This window comes from Hirundo rustica, chromosome 6 (genome assembly GCF_015227805.2).
Source record: "Hirundo rustica isolate bHirRus1 chromosome 6, bHirRus1.pri.v3, whole genome shotgun sequence".
NCBI classification, from domain to species: Eukaryota; Metazoa; Chordata; class Aves; order Passeriformes; family Hirundinidae; genus Hirundo; species Hirundo rustica.
Genome location: NC_053455.1, coordinates 55207518 through 55233322, shown reverse-complemented (window position 1 = coordinate 55233322; position 25805 = coordinate 55207518). Strand labels below are relative to the sequence as shown.

General features: G+C 39.4%; 1 protein-coding gene across 2 annotated transcripts in view; it reads left to right on the top strand.

Moving 5' to 3' along the window:
- Window positions 1-25805, top strand: part of IMMP1L (inner mitochondrial membrane peptidase subunit 1) — a 34794-nt gene that overhangs the window by 6057 nt on the left and 2932 nt on the right. Inside the window, exons 2-6 of one of the 2 annotated variants that reach the window (XM_040067005.2) lie at window positions 2388-2558; window positions 7219-7351; window positions 8114-8202; window positions 8826-8952; window positions 23913-24023. In XM_040067005.2, coding sequence (XP_039922939.1) covers window positions 7247-7351; window positions 8114-8202; window positions 8826-8952; window positions 23913-24023 — 432 coding nt within the window. In that variant the 5' untranslated portion in view covers window positions 2388-2558; window positions 7219-7246. The remainder of the gene's footprint in view (window positions 1-2387; window positions 2559-7218; window positions 7352-8113; window positions 8203-8825; window positions 8953-23912; window positions 24024-25805) is intronic. The other variant, XM_040067004.1, reaches the window with a different exon arrangement.

Here is a 25805-nt window from a genome sequence, read left to right as displayed (position 1 = left end):
AATCCACGAACATTAAATTGTAGGAATGTCATCAATCTTCTTAGCACACAGAGAATATCTGAAAGGAGCTGTATGACCAGTCACTGATTTTTCTTTTAGAAAAGCAATGTGTTATGGAAGAAAGGGCAAGCCATGTTCTGTACTTTTGGAACAAACCAGATGAGCAAATTTAGATGAGCTAAAATCTGATCACTTGTTAAAAGCCAAAATAGTTTTTAAGAAGGCAATTCAGGGAGACTAGTGAAGTTATACGGTGATTGTTTCTATATTGTTTTTCCATTTTACAAGTACTTGTGTCCTCATTTGAAACCGCTGTTTGGGATGGATGTCTGTGGTAAAATGAGCCATACAGGCCCTGCTTGGTGATGTGTTTGGTATTAGTGAGAGCGCAGTTTGTGGGGCTGGACGTGCTCGTGTCTTGCAGATGCTCTGCATCTCAGCTTAGAATCATTTGCTAAATTGGAGAAAGGCACCTCTACTTATTTGATTCACTAAGTAGTCGGTTTTCGCATTTATTATTGTGTCAGCTGTATCTTTTACTTAAAACCATCAAATCAAATAATAGCTTATACTGCCTTTCTATTTTAGTTCATGCATTTAAAACCTGGAAGTCAGATAAAAAGATAGTTACAGAATAAATTCAGTATATTATTTATGAGTGGAGCAACACATTAGCATGGAGTTCACAATAGATCATATCGCTTTTATTCCATCTTACAAGCTTAGCAGCACAAACAGAATAATCAACATATTATTTGGCTGTCATCTGCTGAACAGAAACCAGAGATCACAAGGAGGTTTTCCCTAGCTGCAGTGATGGCCTTTTTGTTCCAAGCCCCCATCTGGGAGGGCCATGGTGTGTTATCATATGGAACGCGGGGTTTGCTGTAATCTGCTTAGCTGCACTGCAGTTCGAATCTTTATTCCATGTTTGTGTAATTTATAATTTTAATGAGACCATGGCTCTTGTGGGCTTTGAAATATATTAAAAGCTCTTTTGTGCATATGCTTTTGTTCTTGCTTAATAGGCTCAGTGTATTTAAAACTGATGAATTTTTATTCATGGATTTGGATGTCTGGGGATTAACTTAGACTGAATATCATTGCACTCATCTATTGATGTTTGGAACTTTTTTATACTTGTATCTCTGAGTGGAGAGGACCTTACAGAACTTGTGTTTTACACATAAAACAGCTCAGAAATAACTAATAAAATTTTACTGAGCAATGAGAAAAAATACTGATTACAGTTTATTTTTACTGCATAAACTCTCATGAAGTGCCATTTTACTCTGAAAAAAGTCCTTGAATCCATTTATATGTGTATATTTAGAACACTGTAACTGAAAAGCAGTTTGGGAAAGCAGTCAACATTTTTTCAGAATAATAGCAGTGATAAGCATTGATTTGAATTTTTCTTCTATTCAGATAACTTGAAAATGTAAATACTGAGCACTCTCTTGTCTGACTGTGTTGCCTTTCTCCTGTTTTTTAACACATTTTTTAATGCAGAGTTTGCATAAGCTATTTCATTAGAAGATGATGCTCATAACTGGGGGGTATTGATAAACATACAGAGGGATTCTTCACTGCTCTTTTCTGACGGTGCTAAAACGGGTCTTGTTTTTTGATTTCGTATTTTTCAGATGTTTAATGGTTTGTTTATAGTCTAATTGTCTGTCAGTTTTGATTTGCTGTTTGTTTAAAGATTTGATACTTTGTGACTTCTGTGTACCTAAACTCTGTGGAGCACTCTTCAATCCTGGCATTCTCTCTGAGACCAACCCTGGTGATAAGTATTTTTTCTAAAATAGTCTTGCTGATGGTGTACTGAAATGTGGAGGGTTGTTTACTATGAAGGAGGTTTGGGGTTTTGTTTGTGGTGTTTTTGTTTGTGTCATTTTTGTTAGGATTGCTTGTTTTTACCAGCAAACCATACCCTTTGTAATAACAAAATATTTTTTTGTTCTCATTGCCTAGAGTTGTTATTTACCCCTCTTCTATTCACTGCTTTGAGCAGTACTTCCAAGATCATGTTTCCACAAGATGTGTCAGCTAGGAAGTGAGAGGAACTCATGAGCCATGAGAAACTTCAGATTCTATAGGGTTGTAGATTTTTAGTGCCTAATGGGAAAATTAGGCTTGTAACACTTTGTCTTATTAAACTGAAATGAATTTTCAATGTTTATATGTCTGTGTCTCAAGAAAGTGGATGTTGTAAAATTTAAGATAAACACATGTAGTTATTTGACCATTGTGACGTAGGCACAGCCCATTTTCCTCAGTTACAGGCAAAGGTGACTCTGGTGTCTGCCAGACCTTTGGTGTTTGTCCTGACTTTGACTTGTTGCAGAATACTGTAAAGGGAATATTTTGGCATCCCTCAGAGGTCCAGGCTTGCCGTGTATGACCATGCCTTTGCTCTGCTGTCTGGATTTCACTACTCAGCAAAGAGGAGTGTATGGAGCTGCAGAGGAGGAGAAGCTTTGGAATGCATCTGGCCATTAAAACAGCATTTTATTCAGCATTGTGCAAGTGTTAGGAGCTGCTTCCCAAAGGTAAATAGAACCAGTGAGAACTACCTGAAATCAGTGTTGAAAAATTGCTCATTCTTGTCGGTTGTCTCTGGTTATTTAACACCAGCGAATTGTGTTATGTGCGTTATGTTTACAGGATTAAACTCCTTGTCAGCTTGAGATCAGTAGCTGAAGGAGCTCTTGTTGGAGACAAACTGGCAGTGCCTAGTAGAGATAATGTGTAAAAAAAGTTAGCTCTTCCAGAATCTCACCAAGCTTGATCACATTTACCAGACCAAGTCCAGTATTTCTTCTAGAGTAAAGTAACAGCTGGAAATAAAACGCAATTCTGTCTGATCCCCAGCACAGAAGGAGGGACCTTTTGAAAATTGTTCTTGGTTGTGCTTTAGATGTTTGGAATCGTCAGATTGTAATTAGAATATTCAAAGCATTTTGTATATTGTGCATCTAATATAGGAAGGATCCAAATCAACAAGATATTACACCCTTTGCTCTTCTAGCACATGTAACAACAATTTCTTGCAGAAGTTTAAAAATAATAGTTTAATGTAAATAATAGCTCAGACATAAATATTTAAATGGCCTAGTCAGTGTGCAGTTTTTTCTTTGGTTTGGGTTTTGGGATTTTTTTTAAAGTAATCTCAGAGTAACTCTGTGGGAAAGAGACGGTGCAGGTTATGCGTAGAGAAAGGTGTCTGGTTAGAAGTGGAGAATGTTAGGAGAAGAGTTTCTGCTATGGAAGGAAAAACTGACAATCTTTCACTACATATTCAAAGAAATTCCAGGATTAGGAAACATTAAATAAAGCAAATGTGACTGGAAATTTTTTGTGAAAGTGAAAAATCTATTTAGTGTCAAGTCCAGTGATTTGTTTAGTTACACTTTCAGTGCCTGCAACTTTGATTTTCCTGTATTTAAAAACTCAGCACCATATCTTAAATTGTCTTACACAATGCCATTGGTTTTCTGGAAATGATAAATCAGCCCATTGATTTTCTAATTTTATTATGTACACAGCTAATTGTAATCCAGGATTACAGCAAACATGATGTTAATTTCTAGACAACCTATGCACATTTCCCTCAGAGTGTGAGTGTTACGGAAGCAAAGAGTACAAAGAGAATACCATTTGTGCTATCCTCACAGGAGCTGTCAATAAAAGATGTAATAGGGGATTTAGGAATCTGGAAATGGCCAACTAATTTATGTGAATCTATTTTATTTCAGCTAGAAAGCCCAAGCTCTGTTTCGTCTGCACTGCATATTGCAGAGCACAGGCTGTCTATAGAAAACCAGGCGGCTGCATATGGATAGTCCCTTGATATCATTCACTTGCTGTGTAATCTTATTATGCAAAGTTCTAATCTTCACCTAGAATGAATGCCTCTGGGTCAGAATATAGTCATATCAGGGTTTTTGAGGTCATGTTTTGTGATCCTTAGCTTATTCTTCTAAGTAGAGCTGGGATTTAAAGAGTATTCCCCAGACACTGGCAGAGATAGACGGCAAAACCTGCTGCCTTTTTGGAAGACAAGACCAACATGAGGTCCCTGGTAGGATTAAACTTGATTTGTAGCTGTAGGATTTTTTAACAGATGTATTATTGGACAGGGAATAGGGGGCCACCAGCACAGCGAAATTGGATCACAATTGGCATTCTCAGGGAGTCTGCTGGCTGCTAAAACAGCAGCTGCATGTGGATTTGACTTCTTTCAGGTGAAGCGACTTCCAGTCATTTGGAAAGGATGGGATGAAAAGGAACCTTGGTGATAATTTTGATGTCTGCAAGATTTAGTACCAATGTAATGGGATTATCGGTAACACCTTCACTGCAGAAAAAGCCACCTGGCGCTATAACTGGCAGCCACTGAGAACTAATCCTTTCCCATCTCTTGGATGTCATTCATGAGGCTCAAAGTGATTTCTACCCTGCTAGCTGTGATTAATTTTATAAACAAACAAACAGAAAACCGAGTGATGAAAGCACAGGCTATGGAAGGAAAAAGCAACAGAAGATAATAGTAATTACATTTTGCATTTTATTTGCTCTGGGGGATAGGCTATACAGTTGTGGTAAAATAACCAGATTGTCTTCTCTGTGATAAATATGGATGTGTGACCTTTTTTAACCAATGTCGATTTCAGCATAAATATTTCATCTACCTGCTATATGATAGTAGGTAGTACCTGGAAGTAATTACAACAAGTTTTAAGCCATTAGTTCTGCGATAAGGATGTTTGTACTACAGAGCCATTAAGTTTTCAAGGGGCCTGTGACTTAAATAATTTGTTTTATTGTGCTTAATGGTCTCACATTCGATCTGGTGGAGTTGCCTGCTGATGGTACTTTGCATTAAAATTGTGTGATGTGGAAAACTGTTCAGCTGTTTACTTTCTTATAATCAACAATATAACATTGTTTCAAAAATGTACTGATAGGAATTTCTCAGTGGAAACAATTATATTTTAATGATGCTCAAGTTGATTATTTCTGTGTGTTTTTTTTAAAAAAACTCGTTTGTTCTGGTGGTTTTTTTACTGGACTTAGTCTTGCTACAGCCACTTATTAACTAGAAGCTGTTACTTCAAACTACATGGAAACTTAGGATTTTAGTAATTTGGAATGAATACTAGATGTCTTAAGATGAACCTTATCATTTAAAACACCCTCCCATCCTCAGGACATACCTTGCCAGGGTCAGACTGTATAATCCAGGTATATATATGCCTTCATTTGAAATTAACTTTCTTGGGTAGTAGTCAAAAGCTTTTATATAAAGCTGTGAAATTTTGATCGTTAGTATAAAATTTGATAAGTTTGAGCATTTAAAAAATCTTTTGTACTATATTTATAAATGAAGGCTGGTGAAATCCAAGTCTCAGGAGTTAAGAATTTATTTTAAGAGAACTGGGAACAAAATTTGAGAGCTCTTCACGCACGTTCTGTCTGTGTGGTTAGTTTTTTACCATGGTAGCTCTAGCAGCAGGCAAAGCTCACTCTGAGCCCTGGGTTTCCCTGAATATCTCCCAGATATATTTGCAAGCATCACAGGGAAACACGTGGGGTAACTATCCCTAGGTTTGTGTCATCCAAAATCCAAAAGGAAATCTCTTGCAATCACTTTGAAACTTATTTTTTGAGACATATAGCAGATGTTTGGAGTTTCATAATAAAAATATTTTAGTTACAACCTGACAGCTGTTGGCATGGGAGGTCTGCACATTCTCTTAACGTTGTTGCTGTTTATTTGTCCCAATTTGATCTGTGTACTCTGGGCATTGTAATACATTGTTTGTAAATGCCTTTTTATCTGCAATACCCACAGGTGACTAAATTCTCTACTTCTTATGTATGTTAATATATACACAGTATGTTATATACTATATAACAGTATGTTAATATAAGGTTTCTGAATAGCATGGAACAGAAATAGAGGATGCTTGTGCAGTATTTTTCTTCCTCCCTGAACTGAGAAGCAATGTGAGGCTGCCTTTCGAGCAGGTGCTGTTAAGATGTATTGATGATGGACTTCTCTCAAAACATAACTGTGGTCATTCACAGTAGCTGTGCAACTCAAATTCATCTGCTGTGCCTCCAGCTTCCTTTTATCACCTGTGCCACATTTCTGGGCTCACAGTGTGTCTGGCCCTAAGACTAAGGCCACTGGTTGGTGCTTTTCATGGTGCACTGAACTGAAAAGAGCCAACCACTTCTCTGCCTCACCAGAATGAATTCTGCTGAAAGTGCATTCCTCTTCCAGGGGAGCTGTTTCAGTTCCTGCAGTGTGCTGGGTGCTGCATCTGCCAATGACACAATACAAGACTTTTCCATTTTCCATTGTATTTCAGGTCATTACTGTGAAAATGCTCAGATAATCTTACGAATGATGAATCACAGCTTGGTTTAAGCTGCGCTAGTCCAGAGAAGTTTATGTAAATGAAAAAGTACATCTCTTTTGGAACAATGAAATGAACTTGGTAGAGAATATTTGCTCCCAGTAATGGTTGTGTTTTGAATGTATTCAGGCAAAATTCCCATTAAATTCTAGTGAGAGTTGTGAAAATAAAGCTATGCACTTTTAAATTCCTGTCTTTAATTAGTGAAATGCAATGAAATGTAGAAGAAGATGTCTTTATTTCATTTTGAAGTGGACATATTTTACACAGCATTTTTCCTTTTTTTTTTTCAACATACTGTATTTGCTTAGCAAACTATATTGACCCGTGTTATAAAAGAGAGAAGTCTTGCAGTGATTTAAGGCAACACTGAGTTTAAGGGGAACAGGTTTCTTGCAGAATGTAGAACTTACTTCAATTACTTCAGTATGTGTTTTCTACTTCCTTAAGTGTAACCATCAAGTTGTGGTGAGGAAACATTTAGATTAGCATTGTAGGAATTGGTTCTCCTAATGAGAGTTGGACTTGAACATTTGGGGAAGGTGATCAGAAAACATTTACAGGCTAATGTGCTGCAGAAGTTACGGCACTGTGCTGCAGCTGAGAACAGAAAGACCTGATGCCTTATTTCTATATCCACCTCGTCAGGTCTATCTGATTATTTTTGGTTGCGTTACACTGTTGGGTTTTTTTAATCTTGTCCATCTGTTACCCACAAAATATGGGTTTGTAGATGTTGGATCAATTGCTCTCCAATGAATGATCCTCTTCTGTTTTGCTGTAGAACCAGCTGAGCACCGCGCTGCTGTAGGATGCTTCGCAATGCCCTAGGAAAAACCTTCCGATTTCTGGGCTACACGGTGCAATATGGCTGCATAGCACACTGTGCCTTTGAGTACCTTGGAGGAATTGTTGTGGTAACTCTTTATTTTCATGACATTTAAAAGGAGATAAAACTGTAATACTGAAATTTTTATATGTGATGCTGCCGATATTTCAGGTTTCTTAATTTTCTTCAAAGCATTTAACACAATTTATGGGAAGCAGGTCCAGCCTTTATGAAAGTTATTTGTACTTTAGGCATTCATGTTTTCTGATGCTTGAGGCATCACTGAACTAAATGGGAAACTCTGATTAAGCCTTTTGCAGAGAGTCCATCCTTTAAGAAAGACTGGAGTCACCGATAGGAAATGCCTTTGTTTCACACTTTGACCAGATTCCTGGGTGTTTTTTGCTCCCTGCCCCTCCTCTCCAGGTTCTTAACCTGGCAGATACTGCTGCTGGGCATGGGGGAGTTTGGCTGTGAGCTGCTCTTGCAGTTTCTGTGATGATCCTGTGTCACAGAGAAGAGAAAGGAGTAAGCTGGCAGGGCTTTGAGCACTGCTCCTAAAAATTTCTTGGAGATGTAGTGCTGAAAGGAACCCATAAGGGTCTGTAGCACCTAGTGCAGTTCAGGACCAATCCCAAGGAAATAGATAGCTGTAACAGTGGTAGAAGTGCTCTAGAGGCTCCCCTCAGCTTTTAAATGCATCACACATTCCTTGGAGGAGCTCATTTTTAGTCTCCACATTACACCTTTTCTAATTTATTAGCATATCATTCGAATATAAGGTGTTTTTTTTTGATAAAAGTAGTTCGAAATAGTAATTTTTTTTTTCTCCTTTATTTTTAATTTGCAGTGTTCTGGACCTTCAATGGAACCAACCATTCAAAACTCTGATATCGTCTTTTCGGAGAACCTCAGCCGCCACTTTTATTGCATTCGAAAGTACGCTCCTCTGTTGAGACCAGATCTGACATTCTCTTTGCCAGGGCTTGTCAATAACCACATTCTGTCCTTTATTTTTTGTGTATTTTTCTGCTTCTAACTAGTCATTTTTCATTCATTACAATTTTTGTAATTCTGACATCATAAATTTTTCATTGTGTCTGAAGGATGTTAAAGTTACCAGCACAAGCAGCCCAATGAACAACTTGTCAAAATTCAGTTTGGATTTAGTGTATTGTTACTTTCACAGCTTTGTCCAAAAAAATAGAAAAATATCCCCTTTCTTCTCCCCCTAAATGGTTCTATTGAGTGAATGTAACTTCTTGGCTAAGCAGTTTGGTATTCAAAACCGACTGTAGGTATTACTGGTCTCAGGTTGTAATCTTAAATGTTTCATGAATGATCTGAATAACAAAAATTCATTCCACTTTTAACACTCTGTGAAATTATACCTCAGTAAAACTGATAAACCAAATTTTTACAAAAGAATTTCCAGCACAATGGACTGTCTTTAATGTGTGTGAATATTTTTGGAGTAGACACATGGATGCTCATGTACTCAGCCAAATAGTTTGTAATTAGAGTTCTTCTGTTTGTTTTTGTTTCTGTTTTTTTCCTCTCAGAGGAGATATTGTAATTGTGAAAAGCCCAAATGACCCCAAATCAAATATCTGTAAAAGAGTAATTGGCTTGGAAGGGGATAAAGTCTGCACAAGCAACCCTTCAGATTTCCTTAAGAGTCACAGCTATGTAAGTATTAGAGTTTCTTACTATGTAAATTAATGATTACTTAAGTAGGCCTGGTGGTCTGTAAAGGATTTGCAGTATTTGAGGATCATAATAAATCATAAATTATGACATTAATAAATCATTATTTTCAATATACACAGTAAAATGTTATACTTTTAGACTGTGTATGCCAAGCTGTCTTTCTCTGCCTTTTGTGTCCGTAGGAACTGTAGACAGATAATATTTTTGCTCTGCCCTTTGCTTAGTCCTTCTTCCCTGGAAGAATACTCTGAAATTCTCTGTATAAAGTGCAGTACAGATGCAGGTGCTTGGTGTTCAGACAAAACTGGTCCTGTGTTTTAAGCACTAAGAAGTTAGTATTTGACTGCAATAGCTTTGCAGGCTTTTCTTTCAAAATTATACTCTAGTGTATCTCTATTTCAATGTAGCAACATTTTAATGTTCCTCAGTACGGTTGGAAAAGTAGAAATTTTCCTAACTTGTCCAAACGGTCAGGTGATGTAATGAAAGGGGAAAAATAATCTGTGTTCGTTTGTCCTTATAGAGATAGACTTCACAGAAGTTTGGGAAGGCCAGTGACAGAAAGTTTTTAGCAACTTCTTTTTAGGCTGTCATTAAAAAAACCCTCAGGAATCATGGTCATGGAAAAATGTAGGGTTTTTCTTGTCCCAGAAGTGTTTTTGACTGTTACCTCCACTCAGCACCTTGTGGTGCCATCAGATATTCCCAGGCATTTTGAATCTTTAAACAAAGCTGTAATTTTGCCCTTTCATATCCACTTCATCTTCAGAATAGGAAGAATGAGCGTGTGGCCAAAGTCCTGTGCTGTGAAAGTGGAGAATTTTATGGAGCACTCCTTACAGGCAGCTACACTGTGTGACACATAAATCTTGTAAGAGTTTAGCTTCCCTAAAGGGAGCCACCTTCACCAGGGAGCCTCCAGGTACCACTGCTTCATTTGTATCAGAGTTTGTCTTTACTACAAGCAAAAATTCTTGACAACACTTTGTTTAGCACCAGAAAGTAAGGATACGAGGCATACCGTGCGCTGAGGGTTTGAATTCGTTCCTTGCACTCCAGTGTTGAGTCAAGACATCTTGGGCACCTGCCTCTAACCTGCACTTCTGGTGTAATGCCTGTGCCACTGGAGCTGCTGTTCTTAGACTTCGGTCACTTGTGGGCATAAAGAAGGAATTTTTTTCTATGTTACATTTTGAAGGGGAGGACGGAACATTTAGTTTTTCCACAAATCAAAGTGTGTTAACCATTTAACCAAGGACAAACCTACCAAAACCCCCAAAGAATGCAAACCCACCTTTCTTAACAAGATGAAGGAATCCTCTAGCTCTGATGGAGCTCATAATTGTGATGGAACACCAACCTGAGAGGGAAACCTGAATTCTGTGTACACTGGCAGAAGACACAAACTGAATTTCTCTGAGCATCTTTTTCCTCACTTTTCTTAGTCTTGTATTGGAAGTTCAGGAATGATTTGTACCTAAAACAGGATATAAGCTTTTCTGGAAGCACTGAAGTGACCAAGTGAATATTCAGCAGAACAATTTCTGCCCTAGTGCAAGATTTCTTGTCTGCAGTTTTAATGCAAAATATGAGGAGAAAGAGCAGATGAGGAATGCTGAGTCCATTTCCTACTTTCATAAAAGCTAATGTGTGGAAATACAGCAAAGTGACAAGCTTTTGTAATTCTGACATCATAAATTGTACCTAGGAGGAGAAATTATCTAAATGGAAATGCTCTTGTGCCTGATACCTGTTTTCCTTCTACCTTTAGTGCTTGGTAAAGAGGTAGATCTTTCCATCTGTTCAGGAGACACTTCCTTTACAGAAGAGTAAATTCTCAACATGGATATCTGTACTTTATGTTTGTAGCTGAGGCTGCATTATTCACTAAGCAATTTGTTGAGGAGGGGAAACGTGATACAGGTTTATGTTTAGGCAATTGCCTAATCAAATTCCTTATTTTAGTGAATCCTTTAGTGAATTCCTTTTTGTGCTATGTCTGTTTTAACTCAAACACAAAATTCCTCACAGCAAATAATGGCAGCAGAGGTACAGAGATATTTTCTTGAGACGGGTTTTTGAAAACATTATTGTCCAAACTGAGGAAAGGCCTGGGCTGTGATTCCAAAAGGCCAGGAGTGCTGCTGGGGAGTCCGTGCCAGGGAAGGAACCACTCTTTAAGTGAGCAAAGCCTGGAAAGTGTCATGACTTTTGCAATTTAGATTTGGCTCCTAACTGCCTTTTTTCAAGCAGAAAATCTGAGTGGTGTGTGAATGCTGTGATTCCAAAGTGTGTAAGGTCAGAGAGCAGTCTTTGTTTTTATTATAGCAAACTGCTCAGGTTTCCTTGAGGGCTTGTCTCCTGTTTTGGAGAGTTCCTGTTATGTTTGCAGACTTACACAGTAAATAGGAATATCAGATGCCAGCAATATTGCCAAATTAGGCAGCTCAGACCCCTGCTTCAGTCTGTGCTGGTGGTATCCAACTAGTGGATAGCTTTTCTGAGTTAGCCAGATCCCGGAGATGGCAGAGTAATGGCAATACAATGTACTTCATGCAGCTGAGGATGAAATTACCTGTAAGCACCTGCTTTAGATTTGCCCTAAAAGGAGAATCCTTACAGTCACGTTAGTAGGAATTGTTCTTAGTCTGTATTGACTGTGTCAGTGGTAGTGTTGGCATATTTTAAAGGATTTAAGTTAGGGATTTTTGTGCTTAGAAGCATTGTTGCACACAGTTCTTAGCCTGAAGCCTAAGATAATTCTAAACCAGATCCTGCTTGAGGGGCTGGTTCCTTCATGAATATACGTTTCAGGATGCCTTTATGTGTAGAGAGGAGAATGGAGAATTCTTTACAATTTGCTCTCTGTAAAATTACACAGATGAGATGTATTATTGCTGCAAACAACCAAGGAGATACCTGTAGATTTAAAAAAAAAATCCAAACACAACAAACCAACCTTCCAAGCTATAATGGAAAGAAACAAACAAAACAAGTCATACATAAGCTGAGTAAGTTGTTCTGATAAAAGGTATTTTAGTTGAGTAGAAATGCACTACAGCAGTGGCAGTTAAAATACTCTTGCTGCTGTATTTAATTGAAGGAATACATCATAAGAGAAAATTATTTTTGTCAGAGTGACTAAGTGTCAAGCTGTATCAAAAAACTGTCTTTGATGGAATTGTTGGATTACAGGCTGATGGAACTAATGCTATGTATAAAACTGAGTGGTATAAATTAGGCATGTACTGAAATTACAATTTAAGTACATAAGATTGGAGTTTATAGAACAATAATTAGGGAAATCTTCTTGTTTACATCAAAGTATAATGAAATTCCTTTTTTGAATTAGCTGCTATAGTATTACAAAGTTAGGAAAAAGTAGTTTTCCTTTTTGTTGATATCTGGTATGGAATGTGAGCATTAGGCTGGCAGTTTTGCCGGGCTCTTATTTGGTTTTGTGCTAAATGTACATTTGTAAATAGATACAAGTGTATTTGTGTAATAAACATTTAAGAATGCATAATGTATTTTTTCTGTGTCAGAGGCAATGTGGTATGAACCCAGAAGTTAAAAAGGTAAACAACTAATGTTGTATTCAGATCTAGTTTCGCTTATTAAAAGATATCCTATTTTATTAATTTAACTATATGGATGTAAGTGATGAGGATTAATAAGGAAATTAATCACAGTAAACCACTGAAATGGTCCTTAAAAAAAAAAGCTGAAAGGTTATTTTTCATATTTAGGCTTTTATTTCCTGTTTAAAAAAGTCCTAATACAGATTTATAATTCAGATTGGGTATCCTATTGCTCTATTTGAATTTGTTTTAATGCCATTTACTTTAGCTTTAATTTCTTTACGTACCATATGTTCTTGTGCTGCAGGTCCTATTTGCAATGTGAAAAAGTGAGGGGTAAACCATCAGAATCAAACAGCTTGTATGTCATAAACCACCAATATGCTGAGCCTTCGTGGCACTTAAACAAAAGTAGTCCCTAATAATGTCACTTCATAGAGGCAGAGTCTGTAAATAAGGAACTGCCTTTTGCTAGTCCCGGCGATAAAAAGCTGAGATACAAATCCATATCTCAGCAACACCGCGCTGGTGATCAATCAATCACAGCTCCCACTAATGCTGCCAGCCTGGCTGATGGGGGAGTGTGTTTGCCTTGTGCTAAAGCGAGCCTCGCTGCGGAGATGGCATCTCCTCATCCTGTGGGAGCTCCAGAGCTAACAGGATTCAAGATAATGCACCTCGCTGTGTTTGCACAGTGCTGTTAACTCTTGAACAGTTCTTGGCAAATGCAGTAAGAATATGATGTGGGTGCTAAGAATAACATAATGTCAAGGCAAACAACACTGCCCAGTTCTACGGGTTTTGGATACGCCGTGCAAGACACTGAAAAGTGGTTTGATATTTCACAGCACTCAGTACTGTTGGATAGGCTCTTTAAAATATCCTAAATAGCAATTAAAAATAAATTAAAACACCACTTCCCTTTGCTGTAAGTATCTTAATGTTTACACTCATGGTTTAGTACTTCACTGAGGAAGTTTCAGGAGTTGCTGATACGGAAAATGAGTAAGGTATTTTCTTGCTCCTCCTTAGCTCTAAGTGTAGTAGAGGCGAGAGAGAGAGTCATGCCATAATTCTAACCAGCAGCTGTTTTGAATGTCTGGTGGGAGAGGAGAGCTAATTTGGCATATTTGTTGGTTTGCAGATGGCTCTATATGTCAGTATAGAGTGTTCAAGACTCATGCTTACCTTGAATTTTCTGAAAGTCGTTTTAAATCTAAATTCTGATTCGTCAAAACTAAATTGTTAAAAGGAAAAAAAACCCACAAAGGATTTTATCAGTCTAATTCCCAATATTTCCAGGGTTTCTTCTGCTCAAGTGGCTAGGTCTTTGTACCTTTGCAGTTTTGGTTTGGTGATGGCTCAAGAACATGGAAGTAGCTACATAGAAGCAGCTATGATTCTGTTATTCCTCTGCTCAAAGTTCAGTCATAACTTTTAGGAAGCTGCTCAGGATGGTGAAACCACCTACTTGGGACTCAACTAAACCTTTGGAGTCTACGTTTTGGTCTGACTGTACCAGCTGTGCAGGAGAGATTCTGGTCACTCCTGATGGAGCTGGTAGACAAGATTCCTTGAGCCTGATGATATTATGTATCAGCCACTGCTCTCCCAGGCTGAACTGCAGATCTGTGAGCATCGGGCACGCCAGTGATGTGTGGGAGATTAGGGACAGGCGGTCGGAAGATATCGCGCTGTACGGGCAGACAGAACCCCTCCCTCAACTCTTAGTTGGTCAGTGTCTTTGATAAGATAAGCAATACCTAACCTGTAACGTAAGCAGACGGATGTGATGTAGCAAACAGAGGTTTTATAACCCCATGTAACCAGTTAATAAACGCCATTAGCCGTCCACCACATTGGTGTCTGTGAGCTGATGGACCGAGCAGCCTGGCTGTGGCTGCCGTGTCGTTCCTGAACCAGGTCGCTACACCTCAGCGGAGGTAACAAGTGGTGCCGAAAAACCCGGGAGTCGCCCTGGACATCGGGAGTCGTCCTGGACATCGGGAGTCGCCTGGACGGGTGAACGACGGCCGAGCGGCTGGTCCAGCTCGGCGGGAGGGACGCCTCCGGACCCACGCAGAGGATGGAAGCTCTCGTGAAGGTCGTTTCTCAGATTCATAAGCAGTGGGGAATTGATTGTAAAGCAAAAGATTTTACCCTCGCAGTGACGAGGCTTTTGCAACTTAGTATTATTGATCGTCCGGTGGATATCCTCCACCCAGATGTTTGGGATCAATGTACTAAAGCTCTTGCCGAAGACACAATGTCTTCCAGCTCAGGGAAAAATCTTAAAGCATGGGGGAGGGTCGTAAAATCATTACAGAAGGCGTTGCATGAACAGGACACCTGGAGAGCTGCGCGAAATTGTTTAAAGGTTTCTCCCCAATTAGGTATCGCAGCAGCAACGCAAACTTTCTCAGAGGGAACTGTTGTTGAGAATTTTCAGAATGTAAAAGAATGTACTCTGAATGTTAGTAATAATGCTCAAAGTGTTGATGAAGTCGGTTTGGCTGAATGTATGGGCTCGGGATCAGAAGGTCAAGAGCTTGCTTCGAGGCCCCCGAGCTCAAGGCCGCTCACTGAAGAGATAAAACAGATGCAGTCATTTTACAGCGGTCTAGCTGAAGAAGCTAGGAATGCTGAAAAAGTGGGGGAGGGACCTCCACCTTATGCGCCTCAAGATAGCGCTGAAAACAAAGAGAGCTCGTTTGCGAATGCGGGGTCGCGCGAGCAGAAAAAGGGAGGAGAGCACAAAGAGAAAGCTGAAGCCAATCTTTGCCAAAAAGCGCGTTTTTCTAAGGCAAGAAGCTCCCACAGCAGGAGGCGGGGGGAGCGCAGGTACAGGAGGCCCAGGGGGAAGGAGTGGCCCAGCCCTGAGGGAAAGGGGCCGGGTCGGAGCCCAACCAAAAGGGTCCAGAGCCGGAAGCAGGCAGTCAGTCGACTTCCGGCTCTGACTCGGACTTCAGCTGGGACTGGGACAGCCAGTCCTCTGCTGCCGGCTCTGACTCCGGCTCTGACAAAGAAGAAGTAACAGTATATAAAATCAGTAACAACAATGTTTCTACTTGGGCTGAGGGGAAGTCAGAACAAACTCCCCTCACAGACTGGAAGAAGATAAAAATGGCATGCTTTAAATGCAGCCAGGCATTTAAATTCGGCAAACATGCAAATTATCAGACTCCCACCTTCAGTGCCCCAGTCATTCAAACCCTATCAGATTCTCACAGCATGCAGACACAGGAGAGAGGCCACATCTGGCACCTCTTCCTCATTCAGTCCTTTAGCTATCTACCAAAAACCTAAGTCAAATCCTTACAATTTGTTTCTTAGTGTGTTAAATGCTACCTTTTTGTCCTTGAACCAATCCAATCCAAACTTTACAAAATCATGCTGGTTATGTTATAATGCAGAACCTCCTTTTTATGAGGGTGTCGCCCTTGATGCTCCTTTTGAATACTCTGCAGCGAACAATCCACACAACTGTAAGTGGGACACCCCCCGGAGAGAAATTACCCTGAGTCAAGTCACAGGCCGAGGCAAATGCTTTGGCAGTGTAACCGTAGCAAAGCAGATGGGAAATATCTGTACTGAGTTCATCCAACCTAGTCAAAAGACTGACAAGTGGGCAGTTCCGTTCCTATCAGGAATGTGGGTCTGTCAACAAATTGGAATAACCCCCTGTGTGTACCTTAACAAATTCAATAACCTTGCTGACTTTTGTGTCCAAGTTCTGATTGTTCCTAGAGTCCTGTATCACCAAGAAGAAGAAATGTATCACTTTTTAGAAGAAACCATCCTGCTCCGCAAAAGAGAAGTAATGACAGGTATAACCATTGCAATGCTCCTTGGCCTAGGAGCCACTGGCACAGCCACAGGTGTTTCAGCTCTCGTCACCCAACATCAAAGACTTTCTCAGCTGCAAATGACAATTGACGAAGACTTACTGAGAATTGAAAAATCCATCTCCTCTCTGGAAAGATCTATCTCCTCGCTTTCAGAAGTCGTCTTGCAAAACAGGCGAGGACTGGACCTCTTGCTCATGCAGCAAGGAGGCCTGTGTGCCGCCTTGAGAGAAGAATGCTGTTTTTATGCAGACCACACCGGAGTCGTGCGAGACTCCATGGCCGAACTGAGAGGAAGACTGGCCCAGAGAAAGAGAGAGAGAGAGGCCCAACAAGGATGGTTCGAGTCATGGTTCAATCAGTCCCCATGGCTAGCCACCCTTGTTCCCACATTAATAGGCCCTCTCACCATGATACTCCTGACATTGATTTTTGGGCCTTGCATTTTGAACAAGTTAGTGTCGTTTGTTAGAAGACGTTTAGACAAAGTCGACATCCTATTTGTCGAACGCATGCAATTATCGTGAAGTGTGTTTGTTACTAACATTTTATATTATTTTTGTATCCTATTATACTAACTCTAACAGTTTTTGTATTTTTATAACATTTATACTTTTATAACATTTATACTTTTATAACATTTATACTTTTATAACATTTATACTTTTATACTTTTATACTTTTTTATTTAGTCATGAGAGGGGGGGGAAATGTGGGAGATTAGGGACAGGCGGTCGGAAGATATCGCGCTGTACGGGCAGACAGAACCCCTCCCTCAACTCTTAGTTGGTCAGTGTCTTTGATAAGATAAGCAATACCTAACCTGTAACGTAAGCAGACGGATGTGATGTAGCAAACAGAGGTTTTATAACCCCATGTAACCAGTTAATAAACGCCATTAGCCGTCCACCACATTGGTGTCTGTGAGCTGATGGACCGAGCAGCCTGGCTGTGGCTGCCGTGTCGTTCCTGAACCAGGTCGCTACACCTCAGCGGAGGTAACAGTGATGATGATGGGTTCCGTGTTAGAACTAGTAAGTTCCAGTTGGAGTCTGCACCCACAGGGTTTTTTGTTCTCAGACTTACCCTTTTGGGTGACCCTGTTACATCATCTGTTATCCGGAGAAGAAAATCAAACCCTTCTTAATTATTGCTGTCAGAAAGATGTCTGCAAACTGTTAAGTAATCTTTGATGGATTTGTAATCAATATTTTCTTCTAAAACACTCCTCTTCTATAAATCTAAGGCTAGTAAGAGTCTGGGCTGATGAATCACAGATATATTCTGAATTTTTGTTTAGGGGTTCCTAAATGTAGCTAGGAGATTTGGGTCTGCAAGTTTTGGCCTAAGAACATGAACGAGTTAGTTTTAATTTGGACTCATAATAGTTTTAGAAAAGGAAAGATGACAAATAATTTAAATTTAGGGTTGCAACTAGAAGTTTTAGAAATCAGATATATAGCTTTTCCAGCTGATTGAGATCTGTGTATTTAACAATATGATCTAGATCTCAGCATTAAATATTTATAGCAGTAAACAATGCATGCAAATGTTTGAATTATTTAACACAGTTGAAAAGTTTTGGAACAGGTAAAAAGTGATAATGAGAGAAATCAGATATTTTTCTCATTTCACTGGCAAAGAAATCTCTGATGTGAAAACCTCTTCTATTAAGCCGTGAGTGTAGTGATCAAACTTTTTAAGTTCCAGGTAGTCAAGCTCAGAACAGCAATAGTTGCTCGTACATTACACAAGTTTATCAGGAGCAGCAGTGGTTAAACCCCAAACACTGAAATAACCAATGAGTGCTCTGACAAGTCGCTGTAACAGTTTACCCACGTTTTTGTTAAAGAACAACACCCAACTGGTGTGCTTGCATGGTGAAGAAAAATATCTTAGAAATTCAAGCCTAAGTTAATATTCCTTAGTTCCCCTGTGGTGTGTGAGTTAACACTGAAGTCTGATTTTAATATAAGTGTGTGATTTTAATATTGGTTAATATTTAATTTCAAAACTTAGACAAATCTTCGTATCTTACCTTTTTATAAATCTTCTATTACAATTACAAATGTCTTAGTACAGAGAATGAATTCATAATATAAATATGTAATCACAATGAATTTGATTTCTGTATAAAAACACATTAGTGTTTCACTGTCATCCTCCCTAATAACAACCTGGACCAACAGCCTAATGTCTTCTTTTTAGTATGTGCATTTAAACAAACTAGGTCAAGTACATTATGTCTTATTCATAAGCAGCTTAAACTGTTCAGCAAGTAGAGGGAAAAGGCTAAATTCTTTGTAAGTGCCTATAAATTTAAGGTAAATTCATTCTGTTATATTAAGAAATATTAAGTTCCAGGTAATTCAGCCTCTTAAGGATACACAGAAGATGTTGATTTAACATCTGCTATACTGTTTAAGTTCCATTGTGGTTGCTACCATTTCATAGCTTTTTCAGCACAAAAAAGTAAATATAAAAGCTTACCCTGATTCTGAAAATCTTGAGCTAATTAATGTGGTTGAGTTTTATGCAGGTGGCAGCCTTAATATGAACAACATTTTTGATAAACCTAGAGAAACAGTGCCTGGAACAGCTGGATCATTAAAAAAAAAAGTATTTGTTAAGCATTATTCAGTCTTGGTTCTGAATTAATAAATAAAGGATTAAGGAGTAGTTATGTGAGACTTTAAGTATAGAGCGATAAAACAAACTCCTGCATTTCTATGGTGTATATTTTATCCTAACTAGATGCAATTTACTTAAATAAGGCAATTTAATCAGTATTTAGTAAATTTGTCATTTGATATTGTAGAATCTTTCATCATATTTCACTTTAATCAAGAAAGGTAACACCTGTGGTTTATTCACAAAAGCTTCTTTTGTTAAATGAACACCCGCAGGCCATGAAGCAATTACATTTGTTGCTTGTACCAAAGTAGGAGGCACTTAAATAGACCTTGGTAGGGAGAGATGAGAACTTGCAGACTTTATTCTTTTGTCCAGCACTGAGATTAGTTCTTATCATAGCTCAAGAAGGAAGCCTCTGAACTGAAAAGAAAAGATGGGAATGATTTAAAGTTCTTCTTAAGTTTGAAACTTTGATATTGCTGGAGGTGAATACCTGTGACCTTAGAAAAGTTCAAACATCTACTCGCAGCTGATTGTACGTGCTGATGTTTTTTGAGATTGCAAGACATTCAGGTTTATAAGTCCCCTAAAATCAATAGCAAAACTCTCTCAAAACAAAAAACCCAAACCACAGAAGCCTGTTTTCATTTAGTTGGGTTTGGGGATATCTTTGAGGCAGATAATTTAGTCTGTTAGCTTTATTTGCAATACGTTAGTTTCCCAATATGTCAGTTAATGCAGCACAGGGTTCTCATCTCTTGGGTGTGAAGATAATTGAGTAATCAAAGAAAAAAGTTATGCATCACGTAAAGAAACCAAAAGAATATAATTATTTGATGGTTCCCCCTCTTTAAGTAAATTATTGTTTTATGCTGGTGAGTATTGCATCAAATACCTGCCCCGTACTTCAGTTTTGCCACTTTTAACTGCACCACTGAGTCAATTCCAACAGCTCTGCATATTTTGCTAATTTGTGGCAGGGAATTTGGGGTGAAAGAGGATGAACTACTGCTTCAAGCTCAGTTGTTCCCAAGGATAGTCTTGTTCTTCTGGTCTAGAGCCTGGGGAAGGAGCAGGGAGCGGAGGGAGCAGAGTCGTGTCTGATGGGTGTCTTTAATTCTCACACACTTAAGCTGCACTGCAGATAACCGGTTCTGCCTGAGAACTGCCATCCCTTGGAAGTAAATCCTCGGCTAATCTGCACAGAACCGAGGCACAGGGCTTGCTGAGGCAGAGGGATTTGCCTGCAGACAGTCAGAGGCAGCGCTTCACAGCAACCTGCACTGCTGAGGAATTGCTGGTTCTGCAGGAGTCCTACTTGTTCCGTGAAAATTCAGCTGCTCCTATGCGTGTGAGACTTTCCCATCTTTAGTTCTGGCCTATGTGTAGGGCTTTTACCCCTCATCAGTGTGGATTTATAGTCACTGTCCCTCTGTGTAGTGGGAACTGTGATTTCAGTGGGATTTCTTGGACATGGCTAGCTTTGTCTAAGAGGTCCATTGCCTGTAGATACCAAAATGCAAGGCTGTGACTTGTCACACAACTTTCCCTTTGCCTTGGGTTTTTTGGCAGCAGCAGCACACTGCTGTGCAATTAATACATTCTTACTAAAAATACAGGTTTTTAACAGTTAATTTTTTCCTTTGGTGAATATTATTCCCAGCTAGAGTGCTTGCAGGGCTTTGCAGTGTTTCAGATTGAGCCCTGGCTGTGCAAAGGCTGATGCTGCAAGGGAACTATTCCCTGTGAGTCATCCCACTGAGATCAGTGATGTGGTGTGGGCATGGCTTGGTGCATAGAGCCTTGAAGGATTCTGCTACTGGTCTTTATTTCAAAGGGGTTTATATTACTTTCATTTTTTTTTTTTTTAATTAATGATTATGGCCTGTCACTGTAGTTTCGTTTTACATTTTCCTGTAATTCTTGTGATTTTTATTGCTTGTCCTAATTCTAGGTTGTAGTGAAGTGCCTAGATGATGGACAGACACCTACGAAGGCATTACAGTGCATTATCCCTAGACGAATCACATGTTGTGACAGTACTCTTAATGCCAAATTCAGAGGTGTAGGGCCCAGTCATACCTTCCAGGGAGAACTGCAAAAATTACCTTAAGTGGTGAATTTCAGGATATAGGAAGACACTTTACTGCAAATGTTCTACCTGGAATGCAAACTGTGAACATCTGGTCTAGACAAATAACTATTCCTAGTACTGGAAGTATTTTTATGCCATTGCAGGCAAAAGCAATTTATTTTATTTTATTTTATTTTATTGTGTGTGGGGTTTTTTTTGGGTTTTTTTTTTTGTTTGTTTTTTTTTTGGATTTTGGAGCTTTGTACAAATATTGGAAGCATTCTAGAAAGCTTTTGGATACACTTGAGTTATAAGTGGTTCTTTATTTTACACAGTAAAAGATAAGCATCACATTCTGCCTGTGAGCTTGGAGAAGTGAGGAACCAGAACAGCACAAGGGGAACTGGCAGGGAAACAGGAGCACCTTGCAAGAAATGCTAGTGTGGCTTTGCTCTCTACATTTAAGGAAAAAAATTCTTCCTTTCCTAGTAATTCCAGCTTGTCCTGTTTGTGTATTTGCTGAGGGAGTCTGTCACAGTGACAGCAGTTTGATGTCTGACACGTTATTCCAGTAGATGCTGGGCAGGGGAGTTTGCACCAGAAAGGTCAGGGCGCTGCCTCGTGCTGTTATTTGCATGTGAGAAGCTGTGGACACTGGGACTGCTTTGGGTGGGTCCACTGAACTAAGTGAACACGAATGTCCAGCTAACGTCCTAAACAGGCTGTGTTCCGTGGAATCTTTGAGGAAAACAGCAGTGACAGCACATGCTCAAACAGAGACCTATCAAAAGCACAAGATGCATATTCTGCACAGGTTGTTCAACTCTGGATAGAAGCTTTTTAAAATGTATAAATTGACTTCTGGTTGTTTTTTTCATTTGCAAAGCTGCTTGGGGAGGAGGGCCAAAGTCATCTAGCTGGAACCAGCTGGCCTTCCCAGAGGAGGCCCTTCCATGCATATGCCAGGAATTTGATCAGGCTACCAAACAAAGGTGACAGACAGCTGAAAAGGAAATTCCTGTCTGGAAGGACTGGGAGAACAAGCAGCAGAGGAGCTTGGCTGATGTAGTGGGTCAGTTAAAAACAAAGGAGGTGGCATTCCTTTATACCAGAGCCCGTGGAAGGAGATTGTACCAGTGGGTTTCGAAAGGGCTTAGACATTGCTGGTCACGTGTGGATTCTAAAATGCTGAGGGCAGGCTTTGTGCCCTCTGACACACCTACAGCACCTTCCCTGTGTGCCACAGAAATGCAGGGGCTGGCTGGGAGGGATGGACAGACTCACAGATGCTTTCTGGAGTGAGTGTTTCATTCTGCCACTGCCAAAGGTGACCTGTGGTGTCTCAATCCACAGCTGACACATTTGCCATGGCTCAGCAAAGGGCCTCTGGCAGCAGTGTGCCAGCCTTGGATCCTGGACTAGTGACAGGCACCTGGGAGCATGGCTGAGCAAGAGTCTCAAATTAAAGACCAGGGAGTGTTACCTGGCCAATTGCAGTTTCCTCCAGCGGGGACCTGGATTTGTTCTTGCTGGTTTACAACCAGCCTTTACTCTAGAGTGGCATTTCACTTTGTTTAATCTGGTACCCATGGACTCTCTCTTATGTGGACTATTGTGTTTAGAGTCTGCATGGCTCAATTCTAAAACATTCATGCTGCTCCTACTTTGAGTTTAATTTGAAATAGTTTGTTTATTTAGTTAGTTTCAGTTTTCCTCCGAATTGTAGCAATGTTTCAAGTACATAATTGGATTTGGAAAAATGTTATGTTAGTTTAAAGTCCATCTCAAATATTCTCTAGGATGAGAGTATGTTGTTTCATTTAAATTTTCAGCCTGGTTTAAAATTTTAGAAACAAAACCCAGTTAGAAATGTAATTATTAAGTATTTTATTTGGTAACTTGAAGGAGGTTATTTCAATAACAAGAGTCATTGTATCTGAACTATTTTTAGAAAACATTACAAAACAGTATTGTATGTTCCAAGCAGATATCTTAGTTTAAGACTTGTAGGAGCAACTTTTTCACATATGAAAGCTTCATACTCTCATTTAGGTAACAATTACAGCTATGTTGCTATTTCTCATTTTGTCATTGAGTCAGCCAGTGAATGCCATGAATCTGTGGTATGTAATATAGTTAATGCATAATATATATGGGCAATGAAAGGTCTTTGTCATATAGTATAAGGTCACCATCATTAATTTTCAAATTATAAAAAGGGATTTGCTGTTTTGTGATCATCATTATTGCAATATAATGTGTTGTGGATTCTGCCTGCACATAGAATGAACTGTGATCTTAATTAGAACTTTGACAAGCCTACTCCGATAAAATGATGAGATTATTCGTAATTGATGTCACAATCAATTACCAGTTAGTTCATCATGAATCTACTAACAGGTCTAGCCTTGGTGCTGGCCCCAGGATGTTGATGAGTGTGTGGCTGCCCTGTTCATGCTGTTACTGCGACAGGAGGGCAGATTTTCAGTCAACATCCTAATGACCTCTTTTGAAGTCTATTAAATTAATGACCCTGTCACATTGGTCTAACCTCTTACATCTTCATTTTGGATTTTTTGTTGCAAACCATTGGTTTTTGAGCACATGATAGAACAGATACTTTGGAGCCCTCCTTCTCATCCCTCTAAATCTGGCAGTGGGTCTTACTAGACTCAATAAAATTTAGTTCATTACAGAGTCCTGAAATAGAGAGCACAGAAATCAGGAAAAACACTGTAAGGCAAACTGTGCTTAACACCATTTCTGTTCTGGTTTCTTTTACATTCCAATCTTGTTTAACCATAGGTCCCTAAAGGACATGTTTGGTTAGAAGGTGATAATCTCAGGAATTCTACAGATTCCAGGTACTACGGACCTGTTCCTTATGGGCTGATAAGAGGACGCATTTGGCTTAAGGTATGTCAGTTTATACTATCTAAAAATAGTTGCGTTAATACATTTTTAACGTGTTGTGTTAGGCATTGAAACTTGCCTCCCCAACTGTCTGGCCAAAGCAAATGTAAAGGAAAGCATGACCACTCCACCACCTGCTGTAAAAGGATAAATCAACAATGACAGGGTTTTTGGAGGGAGGACTTTGGAGCAGCACTGAGCAGTCACTGCTATGAAAATGGAGCGAATTATTTTGCAAGCAAATCCAAACATGATAAAACGACAAATGTACACACATAAACCCTACTGCACAGATGTACATTCCATCCTTACTTCGATTCTCACCTCTCTGCAAAAATGGCTTTTCACTGTTGCAGCTCTGTGGTCCAAAAAGCAAAATGGAGGAAAATAATCTCTTTCCAGGACTTGCACACATACTTTGGACATGTAGCCTGGCCATGCTGTTTTTTAAACTAAAAAATGCTGTGAATAAATATTGTACTGTGTAAACCATCACGGTTCCTTCGTATTCTGCTTCAACAATTCTACAACTTTATTGCACACAAAACTATTTTTACATACAATCTGCATTACTAATTTACTTTTACCAAAAAGAAGAAACGTAACACAATTTCCTCTCCATAAAAAGTTTAATCTAAGAAACAGGGGAGCATGTATTACACGCTTATGCACCTGCTTTTAGAAAGCTGGATTTAAAGTTGTGCATTCAGAACAATAAAAGGTTTTCTCCATATATTTCAACACATCCACAAACGCATAATTTAGCACACCTGTATTACACAGGGAAGATGAGATCTTTCCAATTAACAAAGCCTTATATCCTTAATTTACAGTATTTATGAACACAGTTTAGGACTTAAAAAACGAAACAAAACCCCTTGCAGCTATTGAGCATAATCAGTAATTGCTTTCTAAACCTCAGACAACATGGTCCCCTCAGCCCTACTGGCAAATTTTGGGTGACCTCTGTTCCTCCTGGCTCGCATTTGCTCTGAGTTCTTCCCCGGTGTTCACTCAGGGCTCTGCCCCTTCTCCTGCTGTCTGCCTGACCCTGGACACCAGAGGGGAAAATGCTGATTCCCAACAGGGCTATTTTTATGACCCAAGTTTTAGCTTGGATTATTGACTGCTAAGAGACAAAGGATGCTAAGCTGCTGACACTCCTCTAAATAAAAATGTGGCAGTAATAATGCAACTGAAAAAAGCATTTCTCCAATCTGATGCACGGGTATAGAAAAGCTGCTGTTTTCTTCTTTAAGGGGACTGCTAGCAAATACTGGATATATCAAGAACCCGTGTGTATGCACAGCCAGAATTAGTCACAGGATCTCTCCACAGCAATAGATTTTGTGTCCAGCTTGTGCCTCAATAAGGAAGGTGTTTGAAAGATCTTAATGAAGTGACTGACAGGACTGAACCCTCAGTAAACTCTGTAAAATGAGTGGAAGTGACACACAGATAGTTCATATTGAAGCACTACTTCAGGACTCCAGAGCATTGTCTGTTAAAAAAGATATTATACGATCACTTGATACTTACTCAAAATAATTGAACCAGATTTGCAGCAGTTGTTTAATGACAGTGGCATAGAGTGGTGATTATTCAAGTTTTCATGAGATTTAAGTATCTGGTGCCTAACAAAAGCAAAAATTAATTTGTTCTTCAGCGGAGTGTTTATAGTTGGGTTATGGTAAGTCACATGGGCATAGAGTGATGTTGGTCCTGTGTGTGGCTGCTGCATGCTGCAGTGGAAGGCAGACTGCACGGCTGACCACTGACCACTGG